Raw genomic sequence first — 20650 nt, forward strand, 5'->3', positions numbered from 1 at the left:
GAGGCACGGTGGGGAGACCCACAAGGACTGCACAAACACCCAGACCACGGCAAATACCTGTATGTACAAATGTTTGTCACGTGCGGGGATCGAACCCGCAACCGCCAGCGCAACAGGTACAATCCATGGCTGTGACCGTTACGTCAACGCGGCGTCAGCGCATATGTACTCGATTATTTTTTCGTCCACTTACGTTGTATTACTTGTCGATGTAATTATTGAAATCGAATTTTTTCGTTTGCGAGCAACTACAATTATAGTTGTATATAATATATTGCTTGAAAGCATAGTTTAAGTCATACAGGAAAATGAACATTACCGTGGGTTGGCGCCGCGCTGGGTATAATCTGTAGTAATCGATTAAATCGGAGTGTAATAAGAATTCATCTACTTTTCAGTGACTACTTGTAAGGTTATTTATTAAATAAATTCTTCACATTCAGCGCACCCCAAAAGATAGACACACAGAAAACTGTATGATAAATACAAACATTTGTCATGAGCGTACACTGCGCACAGAACTCCTAAAGTACCTGTAGCAAAGGTTTTTCTTCGATTAGAGTTGCAAACAAACGTGTAGCCTACCTGCATGTACGCGGTTAGCGTGGCCTACCGACGCCTGCAATATCAAAAGCATCGCATACACATTGCCCACCCTACCCATGACCCTTCCATATTCACCACAGGGATACAACACTAATGAGAGCAGTGTTATTGGGCTGTGATCTTTTGTAGGTTTGATACAGTTCCCCAGACGATCTGCTCCAGATTATAAGCAAGATAATTCTTGCTTTAAAAGCATTAAGTTCCTAACCTAAGTAACTGACGATCGTGTGAAAATGTTAAATATTTTTATAGAGGCACTTATTAGTTATTTGCTATTGACTAGCTGGTACCCGCGAATTCGTCTGCGCAGGATAAGTAAGTACTTCGAGTAGCTTATTATCTTCTTAATATCTATCTAGGTTTAAGGTTTAAAGAACTTTACAGTTCACTTATTACAATACTCATTGTACATATATAGATACTTAATTAAATATGTAACAAACAGTTCGACCGTATTTGTTTAAATAGGTAATGACTCAAAAAACGGAAAGTGGAATCTCTATACTAAAATTCATCAAAATTGGTTCTGTGACATAAAAATCAATTTGTTACTACCAAATGTGCATTAGAAATATATAATCAATTTTTATTGTATTTATGGTTCACTGTTTTTGCGATAATGGCTTACTCATAAAAGATAGATATATGCTGTTGCGGACTTTTTTGTAGGACTAATTACGATAAACATTTCTCTTATACATTATATACGTGTAAACTCTACAGTATTTGCAGCACGCGGCAGAATAGCTCGAAGATGGCAGATTTTTTCCGACTTACTTGACAATTATCGTTAATTTTTGGACAATTCACACACTATCTTTAAAAATTATGGTCCTATGTGTTATTCTAATGTATAAGCTATATTATTGTTAGCTTTCATTAAAATCCATTCGGTAGTTTTTGCGTGAAAGAGGAACAAACATCCATACATTCATACATCCATACATACAAACTTTCGCGTTTATAACATTAGTAGGATCATATCAATTATCATGGCAGGAAAAATAAAGCAAAAATGATATAATAAAGAATATGTGTAAAGTGTTTCTTTGCTCTATTTAGATTATACGGTTGTACTGAACCCTTCTTGTGTTCAAAGTCGAGTTATTTCTTAACATTTCATTTATTTGGTAATTGTTTTGAAATGCAAACGAAACGCCTAAAGTAGGTGATTATATCATACAAATATAATTGTATCATACAAATATAATTGTATCATACAAATATAATTGTATCATACAAATATAATTAGCTTCAAAATCATTGTACGTTGTCATGCAACAATGCAAGGGTTCCGCTACGTAACTCAATTCACTGTATCGAAGTTGAATGTTCGTGGTCATAGCCCAAAAGAATTAAGTTATTTCCTACTAATTTTTGACGCCTTCCATCCACAAGGTTAAGGGTTGTCATCTCTTAAAATTTTAGCATTAATTGAACGAAATCAAACTCTAACTTCACACTGCGAGGTAATGACTCTTTCCGTAAATACAAACAGGATCGAAACTTAATTAATCGATTGGTTCCAATGCGGGTTGGAGGATACTACAAGTAACAATAGCTAGTAATGTATCAAGAGGCCAAACAGATTTACGTGCTTTCCGAGGCACGGTTAGGAGACCCGTAAGAACTCACATCTAGGCCTGAAATAAGAACTACAGATAGAAATAAATGTTTGAGGATTTAAATAGCGTTAGAAAATTTACGGAATAAAAAAAATCAGAACTGTAAGAATTGGGACATAATACCAATTATTATTATTATTAAAACTATTGCACACACGAAAAAAATACAATTTAGAACAATTATCATCATCATCATTTCAGCCTAATGCAGTCCACTGCTGGACACAGGCCTCCACAAGTTCGCGACAAAAATGCTTGAACTCATGTGTTTTGCCCATAGTCACCACGCTAAGCAGGCGCCTTGGTGACCGCAGGGCTGGCTTTGGCGCACCTAAGACGCTGCTGCCCGTCTTCGGCCTGTGTCTTTCAAAGCCAACGGTAAGATGGTTATCCCGCCATCGGTCGGCTTTTTAAGTTCCAAGGTGGTAGTGGAACCTTGTTATCCCTTAGTCGCCTCTTACGACACCCACGGGAAGAGAAGGGGTGGCTATATTCTTTGGTGCCGTAGCCACACAGTACAATTATATACAAATCAAATAATTATGCAAAGGCGGCCTTATCGCTTATAGCGATCTCTTCCTGGCATCTTTTAATGAAAAAAGCTTAGCAAAAAATGTGCCGGGAAGAGTGCCCAAACAACAATGCAAGTTTATTACATATACTGAAATTGACCTAAAATACTAAACATATCTAATATATAAAATTCTCGTGTCGCGGTGTTGTTAATCTCCTCCGAAACGGCTTGACCGATTCTCATGAAATTTTGTGTGCATATTGGGTAAGTCTGAGAATCGAACAACATCTATTTTTCATCCCCCTAAATGTTAAGGGTAGTCCACCCCAATTTTTTTTTTAACTTTTAGATAAATTATTAATTTTTTATTTTATTATGATTTGGCGTTGAAAAATACATATACAACCCTAAATTTTCACCCTTCTACCACCAATCCATATTTTAAAATAGCGTTTAGCGGCAAGACAACGTTTGCCGAGTCAGCTAGTAGTTATATACTATTCATACATCAAACGTTACATACAAACATACACATAGAAACTATATTCCAGTAGATCACACATTTTCAATGAAATATTTTTGTTTATCTAGAGTTCTCTTTCGGTTTCATTAGTCTCAGTATGTTAAGAAAACATAGACTTAAGCTTAGGATGATAAACGATTACAATAATCTCTACATCAGATGAAAAACTATGTACTTACAATGACACGTTTTTTACTCTGAATTGAATTATTCTCTTAACAACTTAAAATTTTATTATAATTTTATTTTGAAGTAATTAATTGTGATTGATTGTTCGATCTTCTACTACTGTAATATAAATTCTTTGCAATTAAAAATTATTTTCTACTTTTTAGTTCGATTAGCTATAAAAGCGTGGTTTTTTAGTTTATTAAAACTATAATTTTTGCCCAGAGAATCGGCATAGCGATTCAACGGTCAAATGCTGCCAGCATTCTTGGCAAAATTCTATACGGACATGATTTGTACCAGAACTATCTATTCATATTTAGGTTCTTAAGTTTTGAATTGTAAATATGTAGACTCGATTCGATTCCCGCCGAGTCTGGGTGTAATATGTATATTTATATATGTATTATATCTATGTGTATTTATCACAAAAATAATTAGCTATAATAGACGGCTGTTACCTGTAACACTTAAGTCGCTTAACATAGGAACAGACGACCGTGTACGTTATAAGAAATTTATTTATTATTATTGTATGTCTGTATATGTATAGATTGGTATACAAGCGCACGGCTCACCTGATGGTAAGCGATTACCGTAGCTTATAGACGCCTGCAACACCAGAAGCATCGCAAGCGCGTTGCCGACCCAATCCCCAATCCCCAGGAGCTCTGGTCACCTTAATCACCAACAGGAACACAACACCGCTTGAAAACAGTATTATTTAGCTGTGATTCTGTGATCTGCATATAAACTGTCACACTAACACTTATAAAATATAATGTATATAAATTTAATAACCCTTTATTTGCTAACCCGTCAATGTACATTTGGCTTAGGCCCATGTCATTTTTCATTTTTTTTTTCAAAATTAAAAAAAAAAATTTTTTTGAAATACTAGCGCGTTCAGAGGTGTAGTAACTTAGAGAAGTGTTCCTCTTAAGACGGTGATTACGTTATCAAAATTTTGACATAAATTTCCCCAGGGGCATCTGACCCATGCTTATGCTATATCCTGCTGTGCCCTACCTCACTTAAAAGCTGATTGCCTAAAGACGTATGTGGTCAGGCGTTATCGTAATGAAAGACCACACCTTTTCTGTTGATTAATTAAAACACAAACTTCGCATGAAATAAAAAAAAAAACTCATTTTGAACTAAAAAAACTTTATTAAGTCTTTGGAATGGCAACACACAAAAAAATATTTCTATGTTGCAACACGATTGCACAATATCTGCCAGAATAACAGCCACGTAGGCAGGATGACTGTCGACCCCACATTAAACAGCCAATTTCCGTATATCTGTAAAATATATATATATATAGCAAATACATATACTTATATTATAAAACTAAACATTAGTATAATTTTTTTTTCTATATATATATTTAGTTGTGTTTTCTTATGTTTGTTTGAACTACTTGTTGATACTCTATTACCGGTAAAGGCTATAGGGTGTAATAATATTTTAGTATGTTTTATTTTCGTCAAATTAAAGCGGGTAAAATCGCGGACCACAGCTAGTATATAAATAAGGTACCCAAAAATGTACGCACGAGTATAACTTCTTAAGACTGCATCAAATTGATATACACAATAGATGTTGGCCGATTCTCAGACCTACTCGATATGCACAAAAAATTTTATACAAATCGGTCCAGCCGTTTCGGAGGAGTATTGTAACTAACATTTTCACATGAGAATTTTATATATTAGATAGATTAGAGAGAGATTATATTACTTACCATAGAGTCAACAATAGAAAACATGACAGCCTGCATCGCCGCGTCTCGACCTCGACCGACCATAGACAAGAGTGACTCCTCCGGGAATAGAACCCGCGAATACACGATCAGAGCGAGACTAACTATGAACAGTGGGTGTAGAGCGAGACAGAAGATACGCTTGAGGTAAAGCCAGAAACCGCTAAAAAAACAAAAAATTTTTTTAATTTTTCATTCTATCATGATCACGCGACATATACAGAAAGATCAGAGTAGAAATTTTTTCGCGGTCCCTAGAAGGACCGGACCGGGCATGCCCGATCTGGACCGGATAAGGTATGTAACGCAGAAGATTTTTCTGGACCTGATCAGGATGAGATGAGATTTCCTGATCTGGACCACACCTGGTCCTGATGCAGTATGCCTTACCATACTTGATTATATTTTACATCAGGCTATCCTTATCTGGACCGGGCCGGGTCCTGATCCAGTATGCCTTACCATACTTGATTATATTTTACATCAGGCTATCCTTCCAGACCAGACCTGGTCCTGATAGAGCTTGCCGGATCTGGCATGCCTCATTCTATCCTGATCCGGTCCAGACGCATGATCTGGTTGAGCCTGACTTTTTTTCTAGTCGGGTTCGACTACTAACTACTTTGCTTGAAATGGGTGGGGGGGGGGGGTTCCGTAGGTGTAATAGATTACGTTTAGCGTGAAAAAAAAAATTCGTATCCCATTCTTAAATTTGGCTTTGTTTGAATATACGACTCACTTTGATAGACCCGTACCACATGATAGCTTACATGAGCGCGTAGGCGCGATTATAATTTACAATATACAATCTACGAGAACAATAATTCGTTTCCATGTGCGGTTCTTTAGTTGTATGCGCAGATGGTATTAATATTTCATTTTATCGACGTTTTTGACTAACTCGTTGGCGCAGTTTGTAGTGACCCCGCTTTCTGCTCCGCGGGTAGCGGGTTCGATTCCCGCCTGAGCCTGTAATATTTGTATTTATATATTTATATTTCTATTTATATATTCCATGTATTTTTTTATCAAAAAAAAAATGTATTTAGTTATACCAGTCGGCTGTTACCCATAACACAAGCATTAAGTTGCTTACCACCGGAACAGACGACCGTATGTGTATGTCATAAGATATAAGATAAGATTCTTAGGGCTAAGAAAAAATGGCACTGGAGGGTTATGCAGAAGTTTCCAGAGTTGCTAATATGTTAAGCCAAAGTAAAATTTAAAAAAGGGATGGATTTTTTTTTTTGGTCGTGAACTTTTTTTATAGCACCTTCAGAACCTCCCATTTGAAGTAGTCGAACACCCTATATGTTCTGATTATACTAACTTACCTCCGTTTCTGATCTATGACTCCAACTATCAAAGCCAATGGCGTATAGAGGGCAGCGATGCACAATCCCAGTGGATAATTATGCATACCGATAGCCAAGCACGCTGTCGACAGTTCTATTAATAATAATATATTAATTCTTGACATTTCTTCAAACGTTAGAGAAGATCGGAGTTTCAGGAAACACGGCGTTATTATTATTAATAATATAGATATTGCTATGAGGCCATAGAATACGGACACTTCTGATGGCTGGTCGAAATATTTTGCTCCTGAAAGCAATGTATTAATAAGAAATTGTTTATTCAAAGTTTTTTTTAACCGACTTCAAAAAAAGGAGGAGATTCTCAATTCGATTGTCCTTTTTATATATATTTTACCCTCAGAACTTTTGATTGGTTGGACCGATTTCGATTATTTTTTTTAATCGAAAGGTGGTGGATGTCGTGTGGTCCCATTTCAATTTAATTGAGATCTGACGAGTGTCTTTTGAGTTATAGCTAATAATACATATTTAAACATTTTGGAAAATCATATTAAAAATTGACCGCTCCAGCGGGGATCGAACCCGCGTCTCCGACTGACCGTGTCGGCGCTATGGAACGATGCCAATTAAGCTATGGAACGATGTACCCGCTAGAGCGAAATTCTTGATTTGATGATTTTTATTTTCGGTTTAAGCGAACCGTGGCGCAAATGCATATCTACTTGACTATTTTGCTGAGTTACGCTGTTTATTGACGGGTATAGGCTTTTAAGCGTCACGTTTTGAGACAAAAAGCGAAAAACAAATGTTCTTTAAAACCCACTCAGTCGGTATATTCAAGTTGTATTTTTTTTTTCAGGACTACCCTCAATTTCCTATAATTTCCATTTCAGGACTAGATCAGCTTTTGACAATTCGACAATGTTGTGGCTCTAACCTAATTATTACATAAGCGATTACTTATAAACGATTACGTTTAGCATATTCTGTCACAAATATATATAATAATAACATACCAATCTGACTAAATAATAACGGCGAATTCATAACACCGTAGCCCAAGAGATGCACCAACAAATAATTACCGCCCATATTAAAAACACTAAAGCCTGTATCTGTATCTTTATCTTTTTCTATCTTATCTTTTAACATTTCATCTTCTACTTCATCTTTTAAATCATCATCTTCATCATCTTGTGCTTCTTTTTCGGTTTTTTTGTCCGGTTGTTCTACTTGATCATCGTAATCTTTTTGCAGGGTCACCCAAAGTGACAGAGCTCGTACTAACATCGCTCCACATAGCAAACACAAGGATGGCATGTATTGACCTAAAACATAATATTTAACTGCTGTAATTATATGAAAATAAAGTTATAATAGTATTTTACTTTATCTGTGGCTGTAGATGATGTGTGTGGGGGAGGTTGTGAGATAATAATGTTCTCAAAATTCCTTTATAATTTGCACACAAAAACACGTGTTTTTTGGATATGGGGGGGATAGTTCAAAACCTCACCAAAATCACTGACAACCCTATACTACAATAGCTTATATGTGTCTATTTATATATGTACATCTCCTAGCGGTCTTCATCTTTGTCATGTCCTTTTATGCTTGAGGTTGTCTGAAAGAGACAGTCTTTTGTACATTTTACCTTATTACATCCATTTTTTTCTTTCGATTCGATTTGATTCGAATATTATATTGTAGTTTTATTATAGAAAGCAAGCCTATTTTGGGAATGGAACCCATAACAATGGAGTTGAAAGTACGGTCACTACCGACTATGCTACTGGGCTAATCATAGTCTAGAAATACTAGGGAAACATAATTACAATGAAGATGTCATAATCTTACCAATAGAAATAAACCTGTTAGTAGCTGCCAGCATATAGAAAAAGTAGCTCTGATGGAATCTTTCCAGAAGGTTATTCAACGAACGTAAAACACTCTCCAACGTTATACCAAGTCGGTAAAAGTTTCCATAACTTAGGGTATGTGCTCTAGGAGGTATCCCCGCTGGGTCATCTGCATCTCTACCTTCGAGGGTCACCGCTTCGATTCCAAACCGGTGAAATAATCCATGATTACCGTTGGGTACCTGAGAATTGAATTTTTTTTGGATTAGCGAGATTTTTGATAATAATAGAAATCTTTACATATAAAAAGTTTACATATATTTTAATTATGAAGTAACTATTTCTATATTCGCCTTAATTAGTTTACAATAGTCAAAAATGAAGCTAGCGCCGATTCGGAACGTAAAGAAAAGAAGAATCTTTCGACCACACAACTAAAGTAAAATTCCTGCACAACGGGCCTACGCTGTGTCTTAGATATACGAAACATAGCTGGCCATGAGCGAAAGAGAGAAAGTAAATGTATGCTTGGACCTCTCTCTCTTGCTCTTTTCGCCTTTTCCGATCACACTTTTCGTAACGCTCTCGTCACGCATTTATTATCTTCCTCCCTAAGTCAAGCGTGCGTAAGGAAGTTTTACTCCAAAAATTCTATCCATAATCCAAACGGAAGTATACGTACCCCAGCAATTTGAGCCGATACCATACCAAGCATTGTCCAAATACCGTTGACCCACTCGTCCATTTTATTCCGAGTTCGAATCCAGGAGTAGCTGAAAATAAAAGCAAAATATATAAATGTATTTCAAAATTGTCTCAATCTGAAAATTTTTAGAGCAACTGCAATGTTTCTTGCCGATTCTTCTCTGCAAAATATAGCTTCACTAACTTAGTAAGATAAGCTAATCTATATTTATTTATTATTATCATTTGTTGATACAAAATATAAGAAAAAAATTAATTAAATATATATATTCATTTATTCCTTACCTATTTTTATATGAATGATGTATTCCAGACTTCACACAGAGCTTGTGCACCAAGTTCACGAGATCTAAGTTAGGTAATTGTCCGTTTAGACCTTCGATTTTAACTTCTATGTATTCTGAAAATTTTTGATATAATATTATCTATATATTAATATGTGAATCATAAACTTTGTACCCCCTTTTTGCGAAAATTGCACGGATGGAGGAGTATGAAATTTCAGACATTTATAGTTTATGTAGAGATGGAGTACAGAATGCTAATATTTTTAAAATTATGCATAAAAATACATTAAAACAATAAAATAAAAAAAATAATCCCCACTATCATGTATTTGACATGCATATGCATACTCTTTTGTTTATTGCTAGATGCTAGAGTCTGTGGTCAAATTGATAATAGATTATATATTCATATTATTTAATTTTACATAAAAAAAAAACTATCAGCAAATTCTTTTGAAAATTGACAGATTTTGTTATTCAAAAAGAGAAAAAAATTATTATTATTATTATTATGTACCTAATTTGCTAGTATTAATTACGATTGATATAAAAAAGTATACTTACTAAACTTAGGAGTATGAAATTCCAAATTTATCGCCGCCTGTATTGACCCAGATCTTCCCTTTAATGTGCCAGGGTCTAAGCATTTACTATGATCGGTGATCCACTCAAAGCCCTTTGCTAATTTTCCTAAATCGAAACCAGAGGTACCAGGCTGCCAGAAACTACCAAGAGATGTGTAGAAACTAGCCGAGTCTCTTTGTAAGCCGTGGTATGCTTCTAGCCACGCTTGCATTCCAAGTTGTTCATGTTCCGTTATTAGGAATATAATATCTTTTGCCCAATACTTTTGTGCTAAAAAACATATAATAATTAAAATACTTAAATTGTTATGATTTTTTTTTTTTACACATTACAACAGACATGATTTAACATCTGATGTAAGGCACAGCAGGAAATTTCCTGCTTAAAATATGGAGCAGCCCGACTGGGGTAGTAAGTACCTCGACCTTACAGAAGATCACAGCTAAATAATACTGTTTTCAAGTAGCATTGTATTCCTGCTGGTGAGCAAGGTGACCTGAGCTCCTGGGGATTGGAGATAGATTCGGCAACGGGCTTGCGATTCTTCTGGTGTTGCAGGCGTCTATAAGCTACGGTAATCGCTTACACCAGGTGAGCCGTACACTTGTTTGCCAACCTTGTTATATATTTAAAAAAAAACATACTTTGTCAAACAACATTCTTAATAAATCTTTTAATATTATGAAGTAAGAGTGAAAGAGCATAATGTGCTACTAATTATTATACTCGTTTATAGAAATGACAACACTCACGTCGTGCAAACTGTGCGAAAGCCAGCATGAGAGCGATTCCAGCCTCGGTGCCCTTTTGGTGATTGGATAGGGAACGATAAGGAGCGGTCACGACTAATGCTTCCAACGATGATGTCCGAGGTGCACGGAGTATTCCATACACGTTTGTACCTTTAAAGACCTGTTTATAATGTTGAGATGATTAGTGATCATACTAATAATGTGTTAATCAAATATTTTATGTAAAAAGGAAATATAAATTAATTTAAAAATTCTTTTATATTTAAAAAAGATAAATATTTAAGATATTTTAAAGAAATGTGATCAACTTCATAAAAGATAAAATTACACATACATATAATTTTATCAAATGATAAATAATTTAACCATTTTTATTACTCGATTTTTGTTATTTTTTACATATTAAGTATAATTTTATTATATTTATTAATTAAGTATGATTCAAAAATTAATTCAACCATTATAAGGAACTTTTAAAAATATCATGTACTGATATAGTAATACAAATATTTGAATTAAAACATTAAATAATGCTGTTTTAAAAATATATTGAAACATACACACAGTACATAAAACTCTTTATTAAGGAAAAAAAAATATGGTATAGAAATATTGTATATTTGTGTGTCTATACCTGTCCCTGTCCGAGAGGATAATTTAACGTAAAGTTATGAGTGTAGACTTCTAAATCCAACTGCGACATTTTAGCGACCAACCATGGTACCGGCATTTCATCGGTATCTTCATATTTCTCCTGAAATTTGAAACGTTTAATTTTTATAGATTAAAATAAGTAATTTTTAAGCATCTTATTGAATTGGGATAAAGTTTAACTCCATGTATTAAAAAGAAATTAATAGCTAAAGCTTACTATGACTTAGTGACGCTGTATTTCATACAAGATATTACCAAATATGTACAAAACCACAGTTTATGTTTTTTTTAAAAGTACCAGAGTTTCTTGCCGGTTCTTCTCTGCAGAATCTGTTTTACGAACCAGTGATAGCTACACTCATAAGAATTTTAATTTTTAAAATGATAATTTAAAGGTTCTTTTGAATACTTAGCTATTTTTGACTATTTGATCACAAATAACATAGATTTTGTTTTATTATCTTGTAAAATTATCAATGTTCTGCTATTAAAAATTATAAGTCCTAAAGTCCAGAACACATTTAAAGAGATTTCCATAATAGTAATACTAAATATGTAGGTGCATTATAAATTTAATTATAGTCAATTCAGATATTGAATATTTATCAAAGATTTACAAGGATAAGAGTATTGAGTGTATACGTACGAAAATCAAAATAAACTGTACTTTTACCTCAAGCTCCTGCCGAAACTCCTTAAAGAATTGATTAGCTGAATGTTCACCATTAAATTCATTGGTAACAAGACCGGGTAGTAACGCGTTTTCGGAGAAATACGTCTCGTTATTAAACTCTTTATTCGCTAACATAAAGAACCAAGCAATCGCTGCTATATAAAAGATGAAACATAGAGGAGCATGTATCTTCTTGAGTATCCTAACCCATTTCACAGAACCGTATTCAGGGTCTGATAAGAGACCCATTTTTATAATATTATGTAGCTAGGATGATACTTAATTCATAATAAAATGTATGATAGACGATAGTTTTAATATTATCGCATTATTATCGTTTTAGAAACACAAAATGCCCCTGTTTATCATGTTTTTACGAATTGACGTCTTCTTGACATTGCCATTGTCAAAAGTTTTGCTTTTGACTGTTACTTTTTGACATGAACGTAAAACGGCTAGACAGCGAAATGGATTATTAAAAAAAAAATAATATAATGAATTACAAAATATTTGCGACAACGATCTATTCATCAATTACAACGATTAAAACTAAGCTTAAATGCTCAATGTAACCTTTTAGCGTCCTGCCTGTGTTATGAGAATAAATGATATTGTCAAAATTATTTTAACGACATTTTATAAAAAAATAATTTTAGCGTCATATATGTAGTTAGATTGCAGTATAATACTATCGATATAATGTAACTAACTACCTTTGTAATTTATACACTACACACACTAGGTGGCTCTACCTACCAAAGACATCATAGATTTTTTATTTTAATTAAAAGAAATTCAAAATATCACGGTAGTTTCCGTAAACAGTTCAACTTAGAGCTTCCTATTTATTTTTAAATTAACATATTTGAAATGTAAGAAATTAGAGAACTAACAAAAACGAATTAATTGGAACACGCAGTGTTCCCAGGCTGTCATCCATCCAAGTACGGACCGCGCCCGACGTTGCTTAACTTCGGTGATCGGACGAGAACCGGTATATTCAACGTGGTATGGAAGTTTAAAATCGTGACGCGTGACGCGTTTGATCCTTAAAAAATTTAATACTTACTCATGCGCCTAAAGAAGTTTCACTTCAAAAAAAAAAAATACATGCATACATGTAAGCACACATTAGGATATTAAGTAAAATTAACCTTACAAAACACGCCAGGTCCTAGATGTATCATCTAGCGGAATAGAGAGAAGAGTAGCAGAGATGAGAGCAACTCCAGTCGTTAGGGAGGAAGAAAAGATGCCGTTAGCCGGAGTAAATTGAAACCTTTGGGTGAAAATTCGCTCTTAGCTTAAACCTATTAGCGTTGTTTTTATTGTTTAAAAATCGTTTCGGATAATGGTGAAAAATAAATCTTTAAAAATTTTAAATATGAATATACAAATATAGTTTAAATTTAACATTATAATATATTAATCACTTCACATCATCATCACTTCAGCCTATCGCAGTCAACTGCCAGACACAGGCCTCCACAAGCTCGCGCCAAAAATGGCGTGAACTCATCGACGTTGCTCATAGTCACCACGCTGGATATACGAAAGAATTTATTAATCCTGCTTCAGCCAATATCCCACTACTGGGCATAGGCCTCTTTCCCCATGTAGGAGAAGGATCAGAGCTTAATTCACCACGCTGTTCAAATGCGGATTGGCGGAAATATTCTCTACTATGAGTAACGATCGCTATCAGGTGTACATGATAACACCCGGGACCGCCGGCTTAACGTGCTCTCCAAGGTACGGTGGGGAGACCCACAAGGGCTGCACAAACACCCAGACCACGGCAAATACCTGTATGGCCGATACAAATGTTTGTCATGTGCGGGGATTGAACCCGCAAACGCCAGCGCAACAGGTACAAACCATGGCTGTGACCGTTGCGCCAACGTGGCGTCATTATTATTCATTTGTTAATTCTGGCGGTATTAATAAGGATATTGGGAAAGTGTAATTGAATTATTGCATTGTCATCGGTCCTTAATACGTGTGCAAAGTTTCAAATTAATCAAACTTTTGGAAGTTGTTGAAAACGAGGCTCAAATATTCCATTACATACATACATACAACCCAATAACAGCCAGCCCCAAGCCAATAAAAGCGTGATAAAACTACAAAAAGCACTGGTTAACTGCTACGGAAGCGACTCTTACATGTGAAGTAAATTAAATTTAGAACAGCTTCCACATAATATAATCATTTATTCAGACTTAAATTAAAAATTATCAAAATCGGTACACCCAGTAAAAAGTTTTTGCGGAGTTTCGAGAGTTTCCCTCGATTTCTCTGGGATCTCATCATCAGATCCTGGTTTCCTTATAATGGTACCAAACTAGGGATATCATCTTTCCAACAAATAAAGAATTATCAAAATTGGTACATCCAGTAAAAAGTTATGCGGTATAATACAACGTAGGTCGACGAAAAAAGCGTCAAGTAAAAACGCAATATTAGATATAACTCGAAGAGTAGTTGTTAGATCTCAAATAAATTTAAATGGGACCAATTGACACACACCACCGTTCCATTAATTACATTTAAAAAAAAAAATTGTCGAAATCGGTCTACCCGGTCAAAACTTCTGATGTAACCCCTCCGCAATGCCCCATAAGGAACTTTGCTCCAATAACTAATATATACATTGTAATAAATTAATTTATTATGGTTATGTTTGAAATTCAGTAAAGACAAACAATATTAATTTATGATCTATTTTCAATTTGACAAAATACTATAGGAAATTTACTTTTTTAATTAAATAGAATTTTATATGAATCTATGGATCCTGCAAATATATGTAAAGAAAATACAGCCATTATTTCTTTAAGCTATGTATTAATACGTGAAGCAAAAACTTTGTACATTTTTTTTAAAAAAAGGGGCATATGCCCAGCAGTGCAATGTTATAGACTTAATAGTGATAATTAACGTGTTACATTGAAGATGGTAAAGTAATATACAGTCTGATGGTAAGTGGTTACCATAGCCTAAGGATGCTTGCTATGACAAGAGATTCGCAACTACATTAAAGTCAATACCCCAGACCCTCGAATACTATCTTACTCATCTCTACCTATGACAGGAGCACAACGTTCTTGAGAGTAGTATTCTGATGTGATCAGCAGTGATTAAGATACTGTAAATTATTTGGTAAAATTTTGGGAAATATATTTCCTTTTTTGTGTCTTAACTAAAGATACCATGAATAATTTTTAACATATATATAGGAGATTAATTAGAGCATTCGAGATTACAATCTCAATGGAATTATTAAGACCGTAAAAATTGTGGGAATGTTATAATTAGCCCTTAGCCTAGAACAACACTAGTACTGAGGGACTGATCCACAACTTTAAAGTCGCTCAATGTGCAATGAAACGGGCCATACTTAGGGTTTCTCTCAAAGATAGGATTAGAAATGAGACTGTCCGCGAGAGAACGAAAGTTACTGACATAGCCCACAGAATTAGCAACTTGAAGTGGCAGTGGGTTGGTCATCTGTGTCGCAGGACCGACGGCCGTTGGAGCAGACGGATCCTGGAGTGGAGACCGCATCTTGGCAAACTCAGTGTGGGACGTTCTCCGGTCCGTTGGACCGACGATCTACGTAAGATATATCGTATCATTTTATTACTTGTCTTTGTAAATTGATGTCAGGTTTTTTTTGAGATGAAACACAACTCTAACTGAAATATTTGTGTCTTGCTATGTTTGTTTACGGATCTTTGGACCAACGATCTACATAAGATTGCCGGTGTAGGATGAATAAGGATTGCGGAAAACCGGGATGTCTGGCGCGAACTTGGGGAGGCCTATGTCCAGCAGTGGATTGCAATAGGCTGAACTGTCTGACTGAAGAAAAATAAGGCAAAGCAGATATAATTTTCTTATTAATATATTTAACGTCAAAATATTATATTCTAGCCATTTACCATCAGATACTTTGGCTAAACCTTTCTCAGTATTGACCGTAGTATCCTCTCATGGCTCAGCAGTAGAGACGATAGCAGTATCGATTCCCTTTTTACTGAGATTTGTTCCCTCTTGCGTAGTGGAATGTTAGGCATTTGTTCATTTATTAGTAACAGGCTGTTACGGTACAAAAATATATTTAATAAAAAGAAATTAACAATGCTTCGTATAATCTATACAAAAAATAACAATATTCTCCAATCTAGCTTGTTCATAACAATGAATCTAACCAGGAGCGTATGCGAGTTGAGGAGATTCGTGTAAAGATCGTTGGACTTGGATATGACGAACATGCTAGTGACGTCCAGCCGGACGTGATGCCCCAGAGATAGTCATCGGCTGCTATCGGAGCTCCAGCGTCAGGCTAAATTGATAAAGATTTATTTTAAAAAGTGCTCTTCATTAAAAGTTTTGTTTAATAAAGTTAATTGTATAAAAATGTGTTGACAATTTTTATTTTAAAGGTACAGGATTTAGCAGGTTGTCAGCTTTATAAATGAGTTAAGATCACGAAAGTAAAAATAGTCGTAATATATTGCTAAATAGTTTGTCTGTTTGTTTTAATGTCGGTGCTCATATTATGTTTCTTTATTAGATAAAAAGGGAATTTTTCCGGACTTCAGCTGTACAACTGATCTTTTAATAAGTATCTGTTTAATGGGGTAAAAATATTTTCTAAATAGGCACTTTTTTAATATTTCGATGATTATGAGATTTAGTTTTTTCAAAAATAAAATAATGTAGACAACGAGGAATTAATATTACCGTGCATGGGCTGTGGTGAGAAATAATAGGTTCTAGACAAAGACTGGAGGCGTCTAGACTAAAGTTTTGTATCTGACTTAGTTTGTAGCATTTGTTCCACGGTATCAAACTTTGTTTTGAAACTCTCAAGCTGTTCGGTTTCAGCCGTTCATTCGCATTTTCTGGCAGTACCTTGCCATTTATCTGAAAAAGGATATTTTATTATTTCGTATCCACAGTAATAATATAAATACTACGTTGAATTATTTAACAATTAATGTTTGAACTATTCTTCTGAGTAACTATCATTCAGCTAAATTTTAAAAATTAACTATTTTTATTCGTTGTTACTAAATGGACACCTCTACGGAATATTACTTCATATGGATTTATTGTAAGAAGCTTCTAAAGAAAATATGTACTTAATTGTAGGCTTTTCAAAACAATCTTAATTAAATTTACAGGTTTAGGAAACTCACATCAGCAGTACAAAATTAATATTAAAATACCAAGAATCGTGATTCAGTCTGTAATGTCACACTGCTGGGCATAGGCCTCTTCAACCATGTCGGATAGTATTAAGACATGAGTGGTTAACCATTTGAAATAGTGTATATCGAAATAACTGAGGTAGGGCACAACAGAAAATCTCCTGCTCAAAATATGGAGTAGCTCAACTGGGAAAGTACTTTGACCTTACAGAACATCACAGCTAAATAATATTGTTTTCAAGCAATTTTGTGTTCCTGTTGGTGAGTAAGGTGACCAGAGCTCTTAGGAGGAATTGAAGAAAGAGTCGGCAGTGCGCTTGCGATGCTTGAGTGTTGCAGATGTCTTTAAGCTACGGTAGTTGCTTACCATCAGGTGAGCCGTACGATTGTATGCCACCTCAGTTGTATAAAAAAATGTCATATTGTGTACCTACAAGTAAATTACGTGGCAAGTATCAAATAGCTTTAGTAAGACGCATCAAACAATTATGGCTACAGTAATAATTCCAATAATGTATAATTTAAATTATATAATAAATAGTAATCGTCGTCTGTTCCTACGCTAAGCAATTCAATGCTTGTGATATAGGTTACAGCATTAACTTGTAATATAAAATAAGAACTTACTAATAATCTAGGCCAGTATGCCGTTAAAAGTTTGGCATTCACAACTTGTCCTTTTACATTCGATAATTTAATAGGTCTTATAAATTCTGAAAATTCTAAAACCTTTGCTATTCTCAACATAGCGAGGTCAAAATTTGGTTCATTATAAACATATAAGGGGTGGACTTCAATCCATTTCAGTGGAACCAGATCACCGCCTTTCTTGCAGTTTACTGATCCAAGACGAGCTTTGTATAGTTTTATCGACTCTCTTACACTGCAACAATAGCGGAAAATGTTTAAATTAAAAAAACTACAACTCTTAAAAAATAAAATCATAAAAAGGTAAACAAAACATCTAATCTGCGTAGTGAGCTACTACGGTCCCCAAAATTGAATATAATTTTCAGTGATCACTTTAAAGGATGTCAAAATGAAAATAGTTACCTCGATATTTAAACTAAAGAACATAAATGACAAAAATAGTAATTTTGTAATACAACTACAGGCTTTTTTGCAGCTACGGTAATCTTACCATCAGGTGAACCGTATTCTCGTTTACTGACCTAGTTATATATAAGAAAAAAGTAGCCGTTTATCATCAGGTAAGCTTATTTGCCGATATAGTCGTAAAAACAAGAAACAAAGGAATCCTTACTTATAAAACTCTCTAGCTACAGTCAATATCCACCTCTTATCTACCAGGGCACCAGAGGCATAGTGGGACCCTTTTTTCTGAACGGAAACCAAGTACGGATAATTGGTCTTATAATTTCGTATGCCAACTTGCTTTTTTGTGATTAGTTCGGTGTCCTTACACGCATACACGTCTGCGGACGTATTATCTAAAATTAGTGAAAATATTATTCACTAGCTGAACGAACAGTATCCACTCTGTCTTAAAAACTTCAAATATATACAGTTTATATGGTAGTTAAGTTGAAATTTTACGATTTTCTGCGAGATTCCCTAAATTTTTATTTCGCAAGATCCTCTTAATTAACCGAATCAGTCAAGCCGTTAGCATTTAGCATTTAGTGATTCATTTTTATCATTTTTTAGGAACCAGATGTGGAATCGAAACAAAAAATACAGTAACAATTACTTACAAGCTTTTATACTTATATCAGGAGTCTAAACCAAATGTGTTACAAAAATAAAATAAAGCTAACGTTTAAATAACTTTAACGAATACTACTCGATTACAAAATTAGGCAAGTTAACTCTCCAAACGGACAAGGGTTTCCTACACGAAACACGTTCACAGTTCACGAAGTGCGTCTCGAACTGAAACGCGCACAGCGCACGCGCGTCATCCCTCCTACGGTGACCTTTCTTCACTATTCTTCTAACACAATGGGATATATCGTTAAATGGGATAAGATTTTTCTATTGTGAAATCAAAAAATCAAAATCAGATTTAAATGTAATAAAATAAAAAAACACCTAAGAGAATAAACTATTTTTTTTAAATACTCATATAATTCAACAAAAAATTGTATAACTTTTAACAGCATTGAAAGTAATTTGTTAAAACTTAAATTTGAACTCTTATCAGCTAATCAAATCGCATAGCTATTTCAAATTTTTAAATTTATAAGACATTAAGGGAGAAAACCTTGAAACGTATCTGTTGACCTGCTGTAAAGATGCATGGCAAATAGAATCAAATTATTCTCTATAAGAACAGAGTCTTATGATTAACATTAGTCAGCAAGTTAGAAGTTAGAGTGCAGTAAAATCGTCAAAACATTGTAAAGAAGCTGTATTCACCATTATCCTTCATATGACTTTTTACACCTGTCACTCTTTCCGGTTTCTCTTTTGAACTTGAATTGTATACTTCAACACTTTCAGATTCTAGTGAATTGTGGTTTTGATCGTCATCATCACCAGATTTATCATCATAATTATCAGCCTTTACTATCACAAAAACTAACATTATAGCTAATGCTGCTGCACTAAATAAGTCTTTAGACATTTTGTAATTTTGAAACGGTTCTTTACTATCAAATATTTATAAATAACATAGTAAAACATTAAATAATTCAATGTCTAGAGACGTATCAACGAAATTAAAGAAAATTTCCGTTACAGCGTGTATTAAATGCAGTTCAAATGAGCAAAAATAAAAAAAATAATTCAGATACAATTAGGATTCTATACAACTTTGAAAAAAAGATAATAATGCAGAACAATTGAAGAAAGATTAACAAAGGCTTGTATATTTTCATTGTTTAATTGATTATCATCTAATAAAGCAAATGAAAAGTCCGCATATTGAACAAAGATGTATATGAAATGAGTGTACCTTTCTTTTGTCATATCTAAGCTTAAAATGAATAATATTTTATACATTCTTTACAGGATGACGACGGGTGACCGCTATAGTGTAGCGGTGCGTGCCTGAGCACCGGCGGTTTGTGGATTCGATTCCCGCTAGGAATGGATATTTGTATTTGTTTCTGGTTTAGTTTGAGTGTCAGTCCTTGTGAGTCTCCCCACCGTGCCTCGGAGAGCACGTAAGCTGTCGGTCCAATATATATTATTTTTTGCCATTTTTTACTATCTTTTTAATAATAATCAAAAGATTTTACGAGAACTAGCGAATTGATTTCTTCGTTAGATACATTTAGTACGTCTTTCTTTTAAGAAAAAATAGTCTTAGAAATACTCCCGGCTTATAGTAATGGGCTTATTATATTTATCACCAGAAAATATCGTAAGCCAATGTGTGGTCTTATCATACAATAGTGTATATATCATGTGTAATGTACGACGATTTCG

The 20650-nt window shown here is 34.4% G+C and overlaps 2 protein-coding genes and 1 pseudogene across 2 annotated transcripts; all 3 read right to left on the minus strand.

Moving 5' to 3' along the window:
• Positions 1 to 4586: 4586 nt before the first annotated feature.
• Positions 4587 to 12287, minus strand: LOC123665751 (glycosylphosphatidylinositol anchor attachment 1 protein). Its single transcript, XM_045600012.1, has 12 exons — positions 12039 to 12287; positions 11346 to 11465; positions 10712 to 10871; positions 10104 to 10229; positions 9939 to 10013; positions 9373 to 9487; positions 9065 to 9155; positions 8381 to 8624; positions 7540 to 7851; positions 6539 to 6809; positions 5184 to 5364; positions 4587 to 4740 (listed from the first exon to the last, which is right to left on the minus strand). Exons 1-12 carry the CDS (start codon positions 12285 to 12287, stop codon positions 4645 to 4647), a joined length of 2040 nt encoding a protein of 679 aa, XP_045455968.1. The 3' UTR covers positions 4587 to 4644.
• Positions 12288 to 12943: 656 nt separating this feature from the next.
• LOC123665792 lies at positions 12944 to 13060 on the minus strand (annotated as a pseudogene).
• Positions 13061 to 16233: 3173 nt separating this feature from the next.
• On the minus strand, positions 16234 to 19844 carry LOC123665752 (transmembrane protease serine 9-like). Its single transcript, XM_045600013.1, has 5 exons — positions 19637 to 19844; positions 18522 to 18693; positions 17885 to 18140; positions 16788 to 16970; positions 16234 to 16386 (listed from the first exon to the last, which is right to left on the minus strand). Exons 1-5 carry the CDS (start codon positions 19842 to 19844, stop codon positions 16234 to 16236), a joined length of 972 nt encoding a protein of 323 aa, XP_045455969.1.
• Positions 19845 to 20650: the final 806 nt, after the last annotated feature.

This window comes from Melitaea cinxia, chromosome 24 (genome assembly GCF_905220565.1).
Source record: "Melitaea cinxia chromosome 24, ilMelCinx1.1, whole genome shotgun sequence".
Classification (NCBI taxonomy): domain Eukaryota; kingdom Metazoa; phylum Arthropoda; class Insecta; order Lepidoptera; family Nymphalidae; genus Melitaea; species Melitaea cinxia.

Bases quoted from the DNA above. Each gene is read 5' to 3' on its own strand.
- LOC123665751 (XM_045600012.1), bottom strand. From the start codon at position 12,287: ATGGGTCTCTTATCAGACCCTGAATACGGTTCTGTGAAATGGGTTAGG. The intron at 9,156-9,372 runs GTAAGGAATAAA...TTTTATTTTCAG, and splicing joins CATCATTCATATAAAAATAG to CTACTCCTGGATTCGAACTC. The intron at 7,852-8,380 runs GTAAGATTATGA...ATTATGTTTTAG, and splicing joins TAACAGGTTTATTTCTATTG to GTCAATACATGCCATCCTTG.
- LOC123665752 (XM_045600013.1), bottom strand. From the start codon at position 19,844: ATGTCTAAAGACTTATTTAGTGCAGCAGCATTAGCTATAATGTTAGTT. The intron at 18,694-19,636 runs GTGAATACAGCT...ATACGTCCGCAG, and splicing joins AAGTCATATGAAGGATAATG to ACGTGTATGCGTGTAAGGAC. The intron at 18,141-18,521 runs GTAAGGATTCCT...CTATTGTTGCAG, and splicing joins GTAGCTAGAGAGTTTTATAA to TGTAAGAGAGTCGATAAAAC.